At 39.7% G+C, this 17,790-nt stretch overlaps 2 protein-coding genes across 4 annotated transcripts in view; both read right to left on the bottom strand.

Moving 5' to 3' along the window:
- Window positions 1-17,790, bottom strand: part of RTL4 (retrotransposon Gag like 4) — a 412,876-nt gene that overhangs the window by 129,776 nt on the left and 265,310 nt on the right. The window lies entirely within an intron of this gene.
- On the bottom strand, window positions 3,689-5,642 carry LOC100738042 (MICOS complex subunit MIC10-like). The gene is made up of 2 exons (XM_003484152.2): window positions 5,579-5,642; window positions 3,689-5,531 (listed from the first exon to the last, which is right to left on the bottom strand). The coding sequence occupies exons 1-2, from the start codon at window positions 5,640-5,642 to the stop codon at window positions 5,407-5,409; spliced, it is 189 nt and encodes a 62-aa protein (XP_003484200.1). The 3' UTR covers window positions 3,689-5,406.

Here is a 17,790-nt window from a genome sequence, read left to right as displayed (position 1 = left end):
CAGTTTCTCTTTTCATAATAACTAACATTTATGAGCATTTACTATATGCTACACAGTTTATGTGATTTATTTCATTTGATCCTCACAGGGAGGTTTAAATCAGTTAATCCGTATAAAGAAGTGATGACAATGTTTAGCATATAATAGGCACTCAATACATCTGAAATCTCAATCTAAAACAAGTGCTCTGAGGTGGATATATTATCTGTGCTTAATGTTTAGGACAACTCACACCCAGAGAGATAAGATAACTTGCCTAAGGTCAAGTCAAAAGTAAATGGCAAATCTAGGATGCAGACATTCTCATTCTAAACTACTACACTATGTTATCCCACCTACTCAACCAGCCAACCACCAACCAACCAACCTGTTTCTAGATACCTACTCAATTTCAGGTACTCTGGATAAAGACTTAGGCCCAGGCCTAATCCTAAAGAAATCCTAAGTTAATATAGCTGTTCTCATCCAGGTCTCCATTGTGAGGAGAGCCAGTTACACCTAGAGCTTCCCTGATAGGAGTAGCCCAGAACCCACAGCCTATCTTTTCTATATCATCCAGGTTGAGTAGGCCCATGAGGAATCTAGGGTAAATGAACATATGTGTCACAATTTTTAAAGTTGGTATTCACAGGCTAATCATTGCATAGCACAGTGAACTCTACCCATTAGTCTGTAGTCTGTGATAGTCTATATGGGAAAAGAATCTGAAAGAGAAAGGATGTGTGTACATATATAACTGATCCCTTTGGTGTACAGGAGAAATGATCAAAACCTTATAAATCAACTCGACTTCAATAAAACTTTAAAACAATGAAGAAAAAAGTTGGTATCCACTATCTTGTGGGGAGACAGACCTAAAACCCAGGAATTGCAATATGACCTCCATACCATGCTGGAAGTACACACAGGAGGGAAGCATTAATTCCACTTAGGGCTGAGAAAAGATAGAAAGTGGGGATAGATAGCATGGAGAGCATTACCTTCTCTTCTAGAATCTTACAGTAGGTGAGATAGAGCTCACTGGAACACAGAAAAAGGCAGTCAGCCATGGAAAGGGGACATAATTGGTCTTCCCAGTTCTCTTAACTCTTATCTTTTAGACCTAAGAAAAACAACTTAGGGAGAAAAAAGGCCAAGAGAGAGATGGCAATGAAAAGGGATTCTCAAGAGAGAAAAACAGAACAGAAGGAAAACAAGAGACAGCGGCAGGATACCCTGAAATCATACTGAGAGTTGGTGAAAGGGGGGTTCTGGGAGGAGGTCACAGTATCTCTATGACTTTGGAGGAGGAAGGGAAGGGCAGAGGGTAGTAAAGCTAAAGGGGACATATTGATTCTGCCATAACTCCTAAGATGCACCCAGGAATTCTAGAATGGAACCACTGTTTGGGTTGAGTCTCAAAAGATCCGTAGGAATTAGCCAGGTAAAGTGGGGTGGGGGAAGGGGACAATAGCATGAACTAAGACACTAAGACCACCCAGGGAATAATGGGGTTGGTGAAGTTCAGGTCTTTTGTGTGGCCAGAGTTCTAGGGTTCATGCAGAAGTGATAAAAGATAAATCTGGCTAGAGAAGAAGGCCCAAGGACAAGAGATAAAGGGTCTTATGTACCTTACAGTTGACCCTGGCTTCTCTGGAGGGAAACCACGGTTGATCCTTCTACCTCTCTGTAGTGTGGTAAAGGACACGCAAAGTGATGTTCGGAGTTCATTTCAGCATAGAGGACTATATTCCAGCTATATATTCAGTAGTTCCACCACATAAAATACAACTGATTATTGTCACTTATCTGATTTTGGAAGTGGGACATTTGTGTACAATCTTGATGTACTTCAATATAAAAACATGCTATACACTTTGCACGGTAATTCCAATGGAGAAAAAGAAATGCAAACTTAATGAGCTGTACTCAGAGTGTTGAATGAAGTTGGCATTATAGATGATGAGGGCAGAAATAGAAATAGACCGCTTAAGCGCACTTCTTTTCTGGGATCCCTCCCATTAGCTACAGCTAAAAATGATTGGTCATAACATCCCAGAAGCTTAAGGTACTGAATTTGGCTGTGAGGCTTAGAGTAAACAGAAGAGCAACAGGAGAAGGGAAGACGGCCCTGGTATGTGCCATTCGCATAGCCCATGTGTGGATTGTTCCTGCAGCCCCCTGATTTGCATTGGCAAGCAGGATCCTGCAGTGAGAACTAGTGATGCACTTGGTTTGGCTCTTTGGGTTTATTTTGTTTTGTTTTTGGTTTGGTTTGGTTTTGGCCATGCCTATGGCATGAGGAAATTCCCGAGCCAGGGATCAAACCTGTGCCATGGCAATGACAACACTGAATCCTTAACTGCTAGGCCACCAGAGAACTCCAGTTTTGCCCTTTGTGGATGAAGGCTTACTGGAATCACTTGAGCGCAACAAGTGAAGAGAAGCGAAGCAGCAGAATTTCTTCATTTAAAGAGGGCATGAAGAAAGGAAGTTTGTGCAAAATACCAAAAAGCACATTGTCCTGGAAGCCAGGGAGAAAGGGAGATGGAGAAGACAATATCAAATGGAGAGCAGAAGGTCTCAGAGTCAGGGACTATGAGAAGTTAGATGAAAGTACACATCAAGTCTTGCCTGGAGAGGTTTAATTCAAAGTCTCTTTGAGACCAAAAACTATTTTTGATGCACTTAGAAGTAATAAAAAGTCATATTCACAAAGCAAGTAGCTCTTATGTTCTTTCCATAAAACCTTCTAAAGTGAAGCATAAAAACATACTGAAACTCATGGACATACTATGATTCTAAAACTCTTAACTTTAGGGGGCAACCCTTGGAAAGTTAAATTATAAAAAAGCATATTTATAGCAATATCTAATTACAGTAGACAAACCAAGGCCTGCTCAGAGATTGGTCTTTCCTGTCCTTGGGCTGGTACACTGATGGGTATATTACAATGTATACAGAGCAGTAAAAGAGGCCATCTATTATTCAGTAGTCAGATTAGGTATTGAGCTTGCTAATTGCTAATGAAATGAACTTCCTAGGATGTCAGCCATGTAAAAAACACCAGAGATGTTACAAAGAACAGGCTGTCTTCCCCAAAGACTAAGGCTGAATCCAAGTACTGGGGTTAAAAGTTGTGTGAGGAGTTCCTGTCATGGCGCAGCAGAATCAAATCCAACTAGGAACCATGAGGTTGCAGGTTTGATCCCTGGCCTCACTCAGTGGGTTAAGGATCCAGCGTTGCCATGAGTTGTGGTATAGGTCGCAGACGTGGCTCGAATCCTGCATTGCTGTGGCTGTGGGGTAGGCCGGCAACAACAGCTCCAATTCAACCCCTAGCCTGGGAACCTCCATATGCCGCAGGTGCAGCCCTAAAAAGACAAAAAAAAAAAAAAAAAAAAAAGAAAAAAAAAAGAAAAGTGGTGTGAGATGTCAAACAGTGTAGCAGATACAGAGTAGCAGATACAGAGAAGTTCTGAGGGACAAATAGTTATTATTTGCGAGCAGACCTAAGACGCACTACCTTCATTGACCAAAGTTCTGCCTGTGTTGTCAGTCCCAAGGCTGCTTAGGCTTACCAACTCAGTGATTAGTGTAAGATTTACCTAGACCAGAATTTGTAAGATCAGTGTATATCCCATAATTATCTACAAAATATGAGCATACAAGTATTTCTCTGGAGAGAATAAAAATAGCTTTCATCTGATTTTCAAAGTGCTCAAAGACCCCCCAGAAAAGAATAATCACTTCTAGAAAAGTTTGATTTCTAAGAAACAGTCTCCATAAGTTTTCCTGAGTATCAGCACTTGCTATTTTATACCTGCCAATCAGTTCGAGACACTAGCCAATCAAGTAACATGTCTGCAAACCTACTTTAGAATATGAAAACCCTCCAAACTGCTCAAACTGGTAGAGTTAGGGAATTGGGCCAAGTCTCAATTTTGTTTGCTGTCTAATATTCTGGACAACCACCAACTTCACTGTGGGTACTATGTCCATGTCCCCGAACTGGGAGACTATTTTGTAAACAGTGTAACTTTAGCAACAGTTTAGTGAACATGAAATATTATATTGTATATATACATATGTAGTATATATACATATATAATACAATAGCTATTATATTTTTAGCTAAAATTAATCTTAACCAAGAACCATCTCAACTCCCTTTTTTCTGTCCCAAGATTGACATAATTCCACCTGACACCCTGCTGTTCAGGTGAATGCATGGAAACTATTATCCACTTATTGATTATCAAAGTTATCAACAGATAATCTTCAAGTAATGTCAGCAGAAACATCATAGCATTCCAAAAATCTCACTGGAAGTATATGATTCATTTAAAAAACTGAACGGATTATAGATACTGTGTTCTACATAGAGTTGGCAGCTAAAGGGCAAGAATAACTCAAAAGCAAAGAATAGGGGAAGATGTGTCTATAATACGGGATGCAGGCTTTCAGGATTGGGTATATGTCTATAGATGGGGCACTTAATAGAGGCCCTCCCTGACTCAGCCAGCCACAGCTCAGCCATCTTGCCTACACGGAAAATAATGACCGTTCCCAGTATTACCTTTGAGTTACAGAGAACGAGTCATAAGAAGAAAAAAATCAAAGAGTGGCTGGAGATCCAGAGAGGCTTGTCCTTTGATTCTCTACAGGCTGCCTGTTTTGCCATTAGCAATTCTGAGGATGGAAGCTTTCAAAGCACAGTAGGAAGGGCAAAGGTGCCCTCTTTACCCAGTAGATATGTTCTTGGGAAGTGAGGTGTAATTTGAAGACTGAAAGTTGGTCAAGGAACACTTGGTTTCATAAAAAGAACGTTTCAATTTTCTAGTATGGCCCTTACTAAAAAAACATACACACACACGGAGGCAAACATATATATAACATAACATATATTTATGTATTTTTCTTTATTTAGGCCAGTTCATGGTCACATTAAAAAAAAAATCCTGAGGTGCAATAAGGTTTTGAGTTTAGCAAGCCAGCATTTTCTAAAATTTTCAGTTCCTGGAGTTTTTGTTGTTGTTGTTGTTATTTAATTGATTTTGTAAACTAGATCCTCCATTAAATGCCTATTTAAAGAAAACCTCAGGGCAGCGAATCCTCTTTTGACAATTGTAATGCTAAAAACTCCAATTTCATGGTACTGCATAGTCGGCTTTTCTTTGGGGGGGGCTGCCTATTTTTGTTTATTTCTTTTAAGACCACCTCCTTGCAATTTCCAGAGAGAAAATACAAAACAAGAAACAGACTTGGTTCCAAGTACATAAACAGTGTGATGGAATTGAAAGCATTACTGACAACATTGTTACAGAGGAATGTCAGCTTACTCCAGGGTACTTCAGTATTCCTGATGAATAAAAGGGATTTCTCTTTCCCTCCTACCAGGACATTGGGAGGGGGGGAGGGCAGGAGTCACTGCTCCTGCTCTTTGACGTGTTTTCTATGTAGTAGATACAGAGCCTGGAAATCATGCTGACAGTTGGAGTAGGCCATTCCCAATCCCATTCCAGAACCCAAGGCCAGTGGCCACATTCGTCTTTTAAAGAAGGAAGTGAGAAAACAAGTCTTAATCCCAAACCAGTACCTATCTTCACGACCTCATCCTCCAAGCACCGGTCCCACTTCCTACTGAGATCTGAATCCGACATGTTCCCCACCTGCAGCTCCAGCTTTCTGGTAGGTCGGGTGCCGTGCTCAGATGTATATTCAGCTTTTAGCTTATCAGGTGCTCTTGGGAATTGAAGCACAAGGGTACTCAGCGTGGGGAACAGGATTCAGAGGCCCTTGCTTTGCTAGTCATCTCTAGCAGCACTGTCAGTTCTCCTAATTTGGGGAGAGGGGGTTACAGGGAGATACCTAACCACAGTTAGTTCATTTTAAGTAGCAAAGAACAGGGAAAAAAAAAAGGACAAATAAAGGTCTTCTATCTTCTATCTCCTTTCTTGGCCAAGAAAATAATTCCGGTCTGGGCTCCCGGCTGGCTCCCATCTCTGGAGGGGGGACAAGGGGGTGGTGGTGAGAGCATCAGAAGTGTCAAACCTATTTGGATATTTTCAGAGGCTTGAACCAAGGCAAAAGACATGGAGAATATAGAAAATGCACATTCACTCCAGAGGTTATTGACAAGATTAATTGCCTCATAACTGCTTTAATAAAATGACTTCAAGCATATTGCAACTATAATTATCCATAAAATCCTAATGAATTCAATTTCTCCAGAAATCACCATGCTGCAACTAGTGAGTGTAGGAGAAGTAGGGGGAGGAGGCAATTCAGCTCTTAGGGAGGGAAAGAGATGGGGAGATAGTTGATGGGACTAGATGGTATCTAATTAGGTCAAGTACACAGGGGCGAATGGTGTTTATTCTGGCTTTTGCCTTGTGATGTTTCATACTGATCTATGGATCCCATTTTTAGATGCCCATGTTTCTGTCGCAAACAATCTCAAGCAGCACCCTTTCCCTTTCCTCTCACCACCCCATCACTGTGTGCATGTGTGCACGTGCTCACACATGTGGATGTGTACACACAGATCTATATTCGTGAAATACTCATCCGGGTCAAACTGGTCCTGGTCAAACTGACAGGTAGGAAATGCTGGTCTGTGCTGGGCTCCACATTTTCTGCATCCTGCTAACTATTTGGGTAACTTATCCCACCCCCGGGGCCTTCATGCTGCCTTTGGGCTACACGGGGCTCTTTTCTAATCCCCTTCTCCACGCAAGGACCTGGTGGACTTGGTCCTGCCTCTCTTTTTCTTACACAAAATGTCTCTATCTTGGATCCTGCTCCCATAAAACTGTGCTGTCCCCTAGCTGTCTTACTGTACATGTAATGACAAAGGGATGCAGTTTAGACTAGAAGCCAGAACAACCCTATACCATTGAATGACCATGTACTTTAGGGGGCAAAGCACTTGATGTCTCTAAACCTCGGTTTCTCTTAATCTCAGTCTCTTTCTCTGAAACAAACAAACAAAAAGCTCAGTTATGAAACTTGCACTATCCACTTCACAAGAGGATATAACGAGATGTAGGAAAAAAAAAGAGACATTTACAGAATCTCTAAACTATTTCCATAGCTACTATATCATTTATTTCCTAAAACAACAACTCTATGCTAAATATCAAATTCTTATACTCACATTATAAACAAAAAAATTGAGAATTAGCAAATGTCAGCTCACCAGAGTTCCCATCATGGCACAGCAGAAATGAATCCAACTAGTGACCATGAGGTTGCAGGTTTGATCCCTAGCCTTGCTCAGTGGGTTAAGGACCCGGTGTTGCCATGAGCTGTGGTGTAGGTCACAGACACAGCTCGGATCCTACGTTGCTATGGCTGTGGTGTAGGCTGGCAGCTACAGCTCTGATTAGACTCTTAGCTTGGGAACCTCCATATGCCATGGGTGTGGCCCTAAAAAGCAACAAACAAACAAAAACACAGGCAAAAAAACAAGAAAATGTCAGCTCTGTGCCCAATGTTATCCAGCTACCATGTGACAGCAGTGGTGTATAGGTCCACAGGCTCCATTAGTGCTCCTTCTACTACACAGGACTGATCTGTACAAAGGGAAATGGGTGATATTCAGGAAAAGTGTTAATGCAGCTGTCCTTATCTTATTACTGTGTTATCAGCTTGTATCATGATTCCTTAAGATGATCTTCTTCGGTTGGGACAGTCTTATTGGGCATCACCTCTCTGCATGCCATGCCTCGGCTCATTTTTCTATGTGAAAATTTTATTTTATTTTATTTTATTGCTTTTTATGGCCACACCTGCAGCATATGGAAGTTCCCAGGCCAAGGGTCTGATCAGAGCTTCAGCTGCCAGCAGCCACAGCAACCCAGCATCCAAGCTGCATCTGTGACCTACCCCACAGCTCATGACAACATTGGATCCTTAACCCACTAAGTACGGCCAGGGATCAAACCCACATCCTCATGGATACTAGTTGGGTTCATTACCACTATGCCACAACGGGAACTCCTCTATGTGTAAATTTTAAATCATCAGATTCTGCCTCTTTCATGAAGCTGTCCCTCATTATTTCACCCTGATTCAACAGCTTCCTTCTTTGAAGAGTGACAAACCTTCACATCTCTACCAAGAAATACAGCCCTTGTTTAGGAATAGTCTCAAGTCATTCTGTAGTTACTCATTACAATTAATAATAGCTACCAGTTTTTTAGTCTTGATTGTCTCCCAAGACAATAATTTCAAAAGTCAAAGTTTGTCTACCTCTACAACTCCACAATATTACTTTGACCTACTTCCCGCTCTCTAGCCTACTGCTCCTTGACATATACACATAGGCCATATATGGTCTTATGGTCTTTGTGTTGTCTGCATGTTCATGCTTACTTCCTGCACAGCATTGTGATTAAGCCTACAGCCACTAGGATCAGGCTGTTTGATTTCACAAGTCAGCTCTCACTTACCAGCTATGTACCGTGGGTAAGCTACCTATTCTCTCGGCCCCTCAAGCTTTCTCATTTATAAAATAGGGATAATAATATTATCTAACTGACCTACCTCATAGAATTCTGGTAAAGATTAAAGGAATGTGTGTGCTCCCCCCACCCCATCCCACATAAACACACACGCACATATTGCCTTGGAATCCACACTGAACACATACACACAGAGAACTTAGAATTGTATAATCACAGAGTAAGTGTTCAGCAAATAATAGCCATCCTTTTTTGCCTGCTCACTATGTGCTAGGCTTGTAACAACGTACATTATCTTATTTAATACGCACAATGACACTGCAACATACACTGTTATTAGCCCCATTTCACAGGTGAGTAAAATAAGATTCAGGAAGGTTCAAATATGTTTCCAAAATCATGTAAAACAAAGTGATAGATCCAGGATTCAAATCCAGACTGATCTTGCTCCAAGTCAATGTTCTTTCCATTAAACAGTGCTTATTCAAGTTTTATTATTATTATTATATATGCCTTGCCTTCCCAATAGGACTATGAACATCCAAGGGCAGCATCTGCATCTTATAATATTTATAGATAGATCCCCTTGTCTCTCCACTGTAATCCCCAATTTTTGTTTGCCATGAAGTTGGCTTTTAATAAACATTCACTGACTTGGAAAACATTTTTTGAGACAAGTCCAGAAACTATAATCCCTCAGCCACAGTGTATTGCTTCTCTTTGTGTAGAACTCATGAAAAGTGTTTCCTGCCTAGGACTTATCATTACCTACCAAACCAGTCTGTAAGTTTTATACCTCTCTCCCTTTGCACTTATCAGGCTGGATAATCCCTACTTCACGAGATGAAATGAGGGGATGCTAGAGACTTGAAGGCTTTTGCACATTCAGGTTGAAGTTCCATTTATTCATTCAGCAAATCATATGGAGCACCAACTATGTGCCAGCTTCCTTTCTAGGTACCAGGGCTACAGACAAAACTGTCCAGACCAGAAATATTCACTAACATGAGAATCATCTTACCCGTGGAAGGATAATGCTTCCCACCCCTTTGAAGTTAGGGCATGGCCATTTGTTTTGTTTTGTTTTCTTTTCTTTTTAGGGCCACACTTGCAGCATATGGAGGTTCCCAGGCTAGGGGTCAAATTAGAGCTACATCTGCTGGCCACAGCCATGGGAGATCCAATCTGTGTCTGTGACCTACACCACAGCTCACCACAATACCAGATCCTTAACCCACTGAGCAAGGCCAGGGATCGAACCCACATCCTCATGGATATTAGTTGGATTCCTTTCTGCTGCATCACAACAGGAACTCCCAGGGCCTGCCATTTGACTTGTTTAGGTCAATGTAATGAAACACATGTCACTTCTGGGCCATAGCTTTGACAATGCATGCTTGGTTACCTGCAATTTTCCCTCTATAGCAATGAGCAATAGTACTACAGATGGTGACTATTCCATTAGTCTGGGTACCAGAATAAAGATGACAAGAGCCCCAACCAATCCATAAGGGGAATGAAAAATAAACTTCTGTCAATTCAAGCCACTGTCATTTTTCAGGTTATTTCTTACTGCAGAGTCATCTAGGATACCATGATTGATACAGAGTAAAAGGAAGAAAATAAAGAAAACAGCATCCCAGTTTCCTTTGCAGCAGTTTCAATGGATTGACTAATAGCTGTCTAATTGACAAATGCTGTTTAGAAGGATGAATATGAACATAGCTGAGGGGGGAAAATGCTATAAATCGGTCATGGCTATGGCAGTATCCTCACCAAAGCAGTCAGCACCTTCCTTATAGAGTGTTAATGAAAATAAACCCCAGTACAATGAAACTGTATACATATATCTGCATGGAGCTGGTAAACATATAAACCAGGAGAGCTAAGCTTGAACACTTTTCTCACTAGCGATATGGTAAATAATTTCTTAGCTTGTATTATTTCTTTTGGTTGTTTTCTATAAAAGTGGACTTCTAACGTTCTCCCATGTAAACTGTTCACAGTACATTCTCTAAGGTAAGTATCTTTGGTTTGTACAAGTCATCACAATTCCATAATGGGCTGCAGTGGCCATGAGAATGAGTCTTACATACCCCTTAACTATAATGAGCATATCTGACCAAGGGCTCCAGCTGCTGCACTCTGAAATCCATCACAGCATTTTCTCCTAAATCACACTCCCTGCAGGTGACTCCCAACTGAATACAGCAGAGAAATGAAGGAAGCCCCAGGCCTGGAAGACAAGGGCTTTTCTGATGGTGGACTCCCCCTTGGGCCTCATCAAACCTTCTTTAGACTGCTCCAAAGTCTAGGACACATCACTGGACTTTCCTTCCCTCTCTCCTTCACTCATGGGCCGACCACTTAAATTGTGGTCTGACAGCTCTCTGAGCCTTTACTGGCTCTCCATTTTCTTTTACAGGTGTCTCCACTAATAAAATCTGTGAACATTAAATTCCATCTTGGTATCTCTTTTTCAGAGGACCTTGATAACCATATGGTCCAATTTGTTGATATCCCTTAAGATGTCACACTTGGAGCCTAGACCTGAAATCAGGAAATCATATTTGCTTATACCACACCTATCCGTCGAATGGAATGTCTTTACTAGTATACCGACCCCTTGAGAGAAGGGAATGCGAATTGATGTTGAGTGCACAATGCCCAGCCCAGTACTTCGTACAGAGTAGGTAGTCAATGTACTTTTGTCAAATCAATAAGTCAATGAATGCACCATAGTGCTTGTCAATTCTACTTCTCAAAATCCTATAATTCTCAAAGGGGATTTAGAGACCATTCAGTCCATGTGGAAACAAATCTCTTTTATATCCAGTACTTGGAAGTCTCTTGTTTGCTGAATATAGAAAATGAGATGCTATTACTCTTAGGTTCATTCCAGGATTTAAAAATATCTTGGTCAAGATGTCTTTTTCTCATGTCTAATCTCATTCTTTGTCAGTGCCCTAAATCACTTGTATAAGATGGTCAGCATTCTCTTTATAATAACTTTTTATGTTCATATTCATTCACTCAGTTATGCTTTCATCAAATATTGAGTACATTGTACAAATCAAATACTGGGCTAGGCACTAGAGATACAAAGAGAAGTAAGATTTGGTACCATGCTGTACAGTAGAAAAAAAAACTGTATTGGGAAAATAATTTAAAAATTAAAAAATAAAAATAAAAAAAACCCAAAAAACAAATTAAGGGTATATCTGCACTGGAATTTTCCTGGCATATCTTTCTGCAGTTGTAGAAAAAGTACCTGGCCTATATCACATAGGGAAGTTCGTATTTAAGATTTTAAGTCTGGGAAAGATCCAGATCCCAGTTAAAAAAAAAAAAAAGATTTGGTACCAGCACTGTCCTCAGCTTTCAGCCTAGGGAGATAAACATTAAATAAATAATCAAATGAATAAATACGTACCCACATCTCATGATAAGGACCATGAAGGAAAATAATAAGGAACTGTGGGAGCATGAATCAGGGTTAACATAATTTAGGTTGAGGGAGGAGCCAGACAAGGTTATTCCATGTAGTGATATTTAATCTCGGATGCTATTTCGTCAATTCATTTCCTTGAGAAATAATCTGTATTAAAATACCTATTTTATTTCATCTCACATGCCTCTCTTTCCGCCAGAAATGCTCTTCTGACAGTTATTCTCCAGTCTTTACCCAAGGAGAAGAAATAGACTCTAGCAATGGATTATAGGTAGGGGTGATGTAAAACAAGAGTGAAGAATGACTCGTAGGTTTCTGGATTGCAGACTAGCTGGTGGTGGTGTCATTCCTTTAGATATATAAATCCATTGGTTTTACCTACAAAACACATAGTGCATCTAAACACATCATAGTATGGCCATCACTATCACTCGAGTCCACCTATCATCTTCTCTCCCTTGGACTTCACAATAGCATCCTGACAAGTTGCTCCGCCTCTACTTGTGTCCCCTGTGGTCTACTCTAATCACAACAACCAGAGAGCTTTCTAATATCTAAATCAAATTATACTACTTCTCTCTGAAAAACCTTATAATGGCTTTTTTTTCCCACACTTGGAACAAAAATCAAATTCTCCTTATCATGGCCTACAAGCAGATAAATGACCTGGCTCCTGGCTATTTCTCTGACCTCATTTCCTAAAACTTTTTTTTCCACTTACTACTCTCCAGCCATTATGCTTTTCCTTAAACACATCAAGCAGATTCCCACCTCAGGGCATTTGCGCTTCTGTTGCCACTATGTGAAATGTTCCCCCCAGATATTTGCACGACATATTACTTATTTTCTGTTCAGGCTTTCCTTAATTACTGTCTTCTCAGACAAAGCTTCTTTAACCTGCTTAGTCTAGGAGTTCCCATTGTGGCACAGTGGAAAGGAATCCAACTAGTAACAATGAGGTTGTGGGTTCGATCCCTGGCCTTGCTCAGTGGGTTAAGGATCCATCATTGCCGTGAGCTGTGGTATAGGCACAGACATGGCTTGGACCTGCATTGCTGTGGCTATGGCATAGGCTGGCAGCTGCAGCTCTGATTCTACCCCTAGCCTGAGAACTTCCATATGCAGTGGATGAGGCCCTAAAAAGACAAAACACACACAAAAAATCTGCTTAGTCTACTATGCTTCAGTATATGTATATATATATATATATATATGTGTGTGTGTGTGTGTATATATATATATATATTCAGTATATACATATATTCAGTATTCTATATAAGTATACCCAATATTTATTATTAACTTATTTGGTTTTTATTATTACCCTCTACCAATAAATGTAAACTCTGGAAGTCAGAAACCTATTTACTGCTCTATCTCTAGTACCTAAACTTGAATTTGCTACCTACTAGGTAGGAGTAGTGGTAGGAGAAGACAGTGAGTTTCATCTGGATGTTAGTTTGGAGATGAATTGGGGATATCCAAGCTGGGATGTCCAGTAGGCAGTTAGTTACACAGTGGACTTTGGAGATCAGATCAAGTTGGAGAGAGATATTTGAGGGATGTAAGCATAGAGATGGTATTTAAAGCCATGAGACTGGATGAGGATGAGAAAAACTGGAAAGGGGTATAGAGTGAAAAGAGGAGAGGACCCAGGAATGGGCCATGGCAATCAACAATAGTAAAGGCCGGTATGATAAACATAATTCTTCCTTATTTTTTTTTTCCTTCAGCCTCTCTCAATTATCCCTTGTCTTTTAAATTTCCAACAGGTTTATCCTGATTTCACAAGATGCTGGGTTAAAAAGAGGCTAATACTCCTACTTATACAAAATAAAATCCTCTCTCAGGAGTATTTTTCTGGCTCTTCTAAGGGATGAGCCATATTTAGGAAGGATCTATCCACTGAAAATATGTTTATTATGATTCATGATCTAGAGTTTCTTAAGAAATCTATTGACAACTGTTACTAAAATCGCATTAATATTAAAACTCAGGCATATGTTACTATAACTACTAGATCATCCTTGGCCTTCATTTAGTTCACTTGCTGTGCTTGTCCCTGCTTCCTTTTAACGACAGCACAGTTAAAACACTTTAGGAGAAGCTGAACCAATTCTCATTCTTCAGTGCAGGAACCCAGCTGGAGGCCAGTCCAAAGACACAAGCTCCCCAAAATGGATTTTCGGATTTGATAAGCAAATACATTCTGATCACCTTGCAAGTACACTGAGACATTGTTTTTTAGAGGAATTGGAGCATCAATATTGGTCATTTAGCTTGTTTGGCTTAGATTGCAGGAGAAATGAAAAGTCAGGAGTCTTCAACTCTGTTGGATGCTTTGAGAAAATGTCCTTTAAATTATTCAGGGTCCATTTGTCTCCATCTAAGAGTGTACAAAGTGTCAGACTAATTTTCAACAGTTAAGAATTAAGGTTCTGGAGTGGCTCTGTGATCAGAGTGGGCAACTGAAACATGTTAAATTGATGATGCCTGGGACAATATGCCTCCTTTGTGTCAGAGGCACAATGAGCTGTCAGGAATTAAGCAGTGTGAGGAATCATGAGGCCTGGATGCCAGGTGCTTGTGAGTCATGCCCTACAGGAAAGAAGGAAGGGGGCACCTTCTCATTAAATGATGATTACAGCCTGACCCAGACAAAGATTCTTTTGGGCCACACAGAACCATCCAAGGCCATGGAATTGTACTTCAGCTTTTCATAGTTTAAAGAACCTGGCACTGGCCCATTGACCCCTAATTTAGTATGCGCGGAGGACAGAAGGTTTTTAGAATGGTTATAACTACCTGAGGTTTTGGAATGAGAAGGCTTAGAGAGAATGCAAAAATAATATTCTCTTGCCTTTGGGTTCTGCTTTTTCATGACCCATAGTATGTTACAGTTGATAAAACCAAGACTCAGAGAGGACTAAGGAACTCACCCATAGTCATACAACCACAACCAGCAAGTGAAAAAACCTGGAATTTGAATCCAAGTAATATTTTTCACATATATCACCTAGGCACTTTTCAAATTTAAAAATAATTTTTTTTTGAAGACAAACACTTCTTCCAAAATTTTACCCAAAAGCCATATACATATGTATATATATACAGAGAGAGAGACAGAGACAGAGAGAGAGAGAGATGATCTCATTAAAAGTGAAGGGTGTCTGGAGCTCTATGAACTAGGCCTCAAAATCCTGCCCCCAACCCCCACAGCAGCCACCTTTTGAATCCAGAGATATCACTATGAACCTAGGAGTTTCAAATATATAGAAAACAAAACAAAACCAAATGTAGAATTGTTTCATTTGAGGATTTGTTCACCATCTTAAGGTATGTCCTAGTCTTATAGAGTATTAAGATTAGAAATGATGGCCAAGTTCTATGGCCTTCACAAGGCAGGATGATGAAAGAGTTGTCAGAGCAGGGTTGGCATGACAAGAAAAGAAATTGCATTCCAGGACAAAAATCCAGTAGGAGAAAGGCACAGAGAAGGCACATACTCACAAAACAACTTATTAATTAGATGTAAAGCAAAGGAAACATGTTATTTACTCAATTTGGAGACAGTTGTGGTCTGGAGGGGCCTACCACTGAGTAGAGCCTATGTAATCTAAAAGGGCAGTAGGCTTGCTCTAGGATCTTTGTGTCTTGTTAACAGTTATATCCTTACCTATGCAAGAAGCTTCTGATCTGCTGGGAATACTACATCCCTGAGGGTGAGTTTAAGTCTCCTCTGTAGGATGAAGGTTCCATTCCAACTCAAAATGGGCTATCTGCTGATATTCTTTTTTTTTTTTTAACTTTTTATGGCCACACCTGCAGCATATGGAAGTTCCTGGGCTAAGTGTTGAAATGGAGCTGCAGCTGCAGGTCTATGCCACAACCTCAGCAACCAGCAACACAAAATCTGAACCGTATCCATGACCTATGCTGCAACTGGCGGCAACACTGGATCCTTAACTCACTGAGCGAGTCCAGGGATAAAACCCACATCCTCATGGATACTAGTCAGGTTCTTAACCCACCAAGTCACAATGGGAGCTCTCCCATGGGTATTCTTTGTTTCCCCTTCATCAGTCTTTTTCTCTAAGAGTTCTAAATCCCTCTGACATAGAGATCAGGGTTCTAGAAGACAGAATCATTAACCCACTGCATGATAGTAGACATAAATTCTCTTACTGTATCCATTTGACAATCGATGTCCAAAAAAGGTGAAAGACTTGTTCAATGTAACAACAAACACTAGAATTAAAATCTCAGTGAAAGAATAGATACTTGAATTAAAACTCCTTATTCTTAAGTACTCATTACCTAAGGAAACACTGCCTCAAAACAATTTCCATTTTGTTCATACATGGTAAAAATCTACTTAAGCATTTCAGAAGCCAAAATAGGTTATATGAAAATCCTTTATACACTGTTCTTTTGAATGAAGTCCATGAGCCAGAATCTTTTATCAAAGTATGAATTTCAACCTGAACCAAGTACTTAATTTTCCAAACTCTAGTATGGTTTCCTGAGCCATGACCCAAACAAAATGATTATTTATTTCTTTTCATTTTTTTATAAAAGTAACACATGCGCTTATTATAATAAGTCAAGTATTTCTACAAAGTTTGTTAGGGCAAACAACAGTCCCTATTCCTCTTCCCTTACTCCATTTTTCCTTCCCATTAGGAAACTACTTCAAATATTTTCATTGATTCTTTTGCTGCATATCTCAATACCTCTAAATTTCCATGCTTGTATTGTCGGTTCATGAATTTTCCATTTTAGGTGTATCTATTGATATGCCTGTTTGGAAGATGAAGATTTGGTACTCTTTCCTACCAACATCAGCATTCCCCAGATTTCCAAATTCCCAATATAATTATATTCAGTTTAGATCAGTGTTTACATTATTATAACAATATAGTAATAATTTACTATTTTTATTTCTAGAACCCGGAATTAATAATTGCATGGTTTTTCTAAGTTAAAAATATTTTTTTCCTCAGGTTTTTGAAAGCACGGCTCCATTATCTTCTGGTTTCCTATTTTACTGTTAGAAAGTCCAAAATCATTCTTGATATTTTGTTACTGACTTTACCGCATCCCCCAAACTTGTAGAATCTTCTCTTTGTCCCTAGTAGTCTGAAATTTCATAATAATATGCCTTGCTGTGGCTCATTTTCATTGTCGGTGCTGAGCACTAATTGGGCCCTTTACATATAGAAATTCATAGACTTCAGTATAGATTTTTTTTCTTATATTATTTCATTGATGATTCCTTATTGCACATATTCTCTACTTGTCACACCTCTTTCTGCATTTTCTGTTATTTAGATGTTGGGCCTTCTTGATTGGGCCATTAATTGTCTTAACTTTTCTTTCTTATTTTCTACCTTCTGTCTTTTTACTCTCTGTGGGATTTCCATACTTTATCTTCCATCCCCTTTCACTCATTTTTTTTTCATTTTTGCTATTATGTTTCTAATCATTAATTTTCAAAGTTGTCTGTGTGTGTGTGTATGTGTATGTTTGCTCTGAATCATTTTTATATCATCATCCTGCTTTCATTTAATTAATTCAATACAAACTGTAACTCTCTGATAATACTTACAGTAGTATTTTCTGAGGAGATTTTATTCCCCCTGTATAGTCTATGTTCCTTCCATGTTGTCTTTAACTATTTCTTTGTTGCGATCTCAATCTTTCAAGTTAAAGTCTTTCATTAAATTTTTGTAATGTTGGTTCTCTGCTCATTTATTGGAAGACTAAAGGATACAAGTGAACATATTTTCATAAAAGAAACAGACTCAGACTTTGAAAAACTTATGGTTACCAAAGGCGACAGGTGTGTGGGGAAGGATGGCTAGGGGTTTGGGACTGGCATATTCACACTGA

Source organism: Sus scrofa, chromosome X, assembly GCF_000003025.6.
Source record: "Sus scrofa isolate TJ Tabasco breed Duroc chromosome X, Sscrofa11.1, whole genome shotgun sequence".
In the NCBI taxonomy this organism is placed as follows: domain Eukaryota; kingdom Metazoa; phylum Chordata; class Mammalia; order Artiodactyla; family Suidae; genus Sus; species Sus scrofa.
The sequence above is the reverse complement of the archived record's forward strand: the minus strand, read 5'-3'. Positions and strand labels throughout refer to the sequence as shown.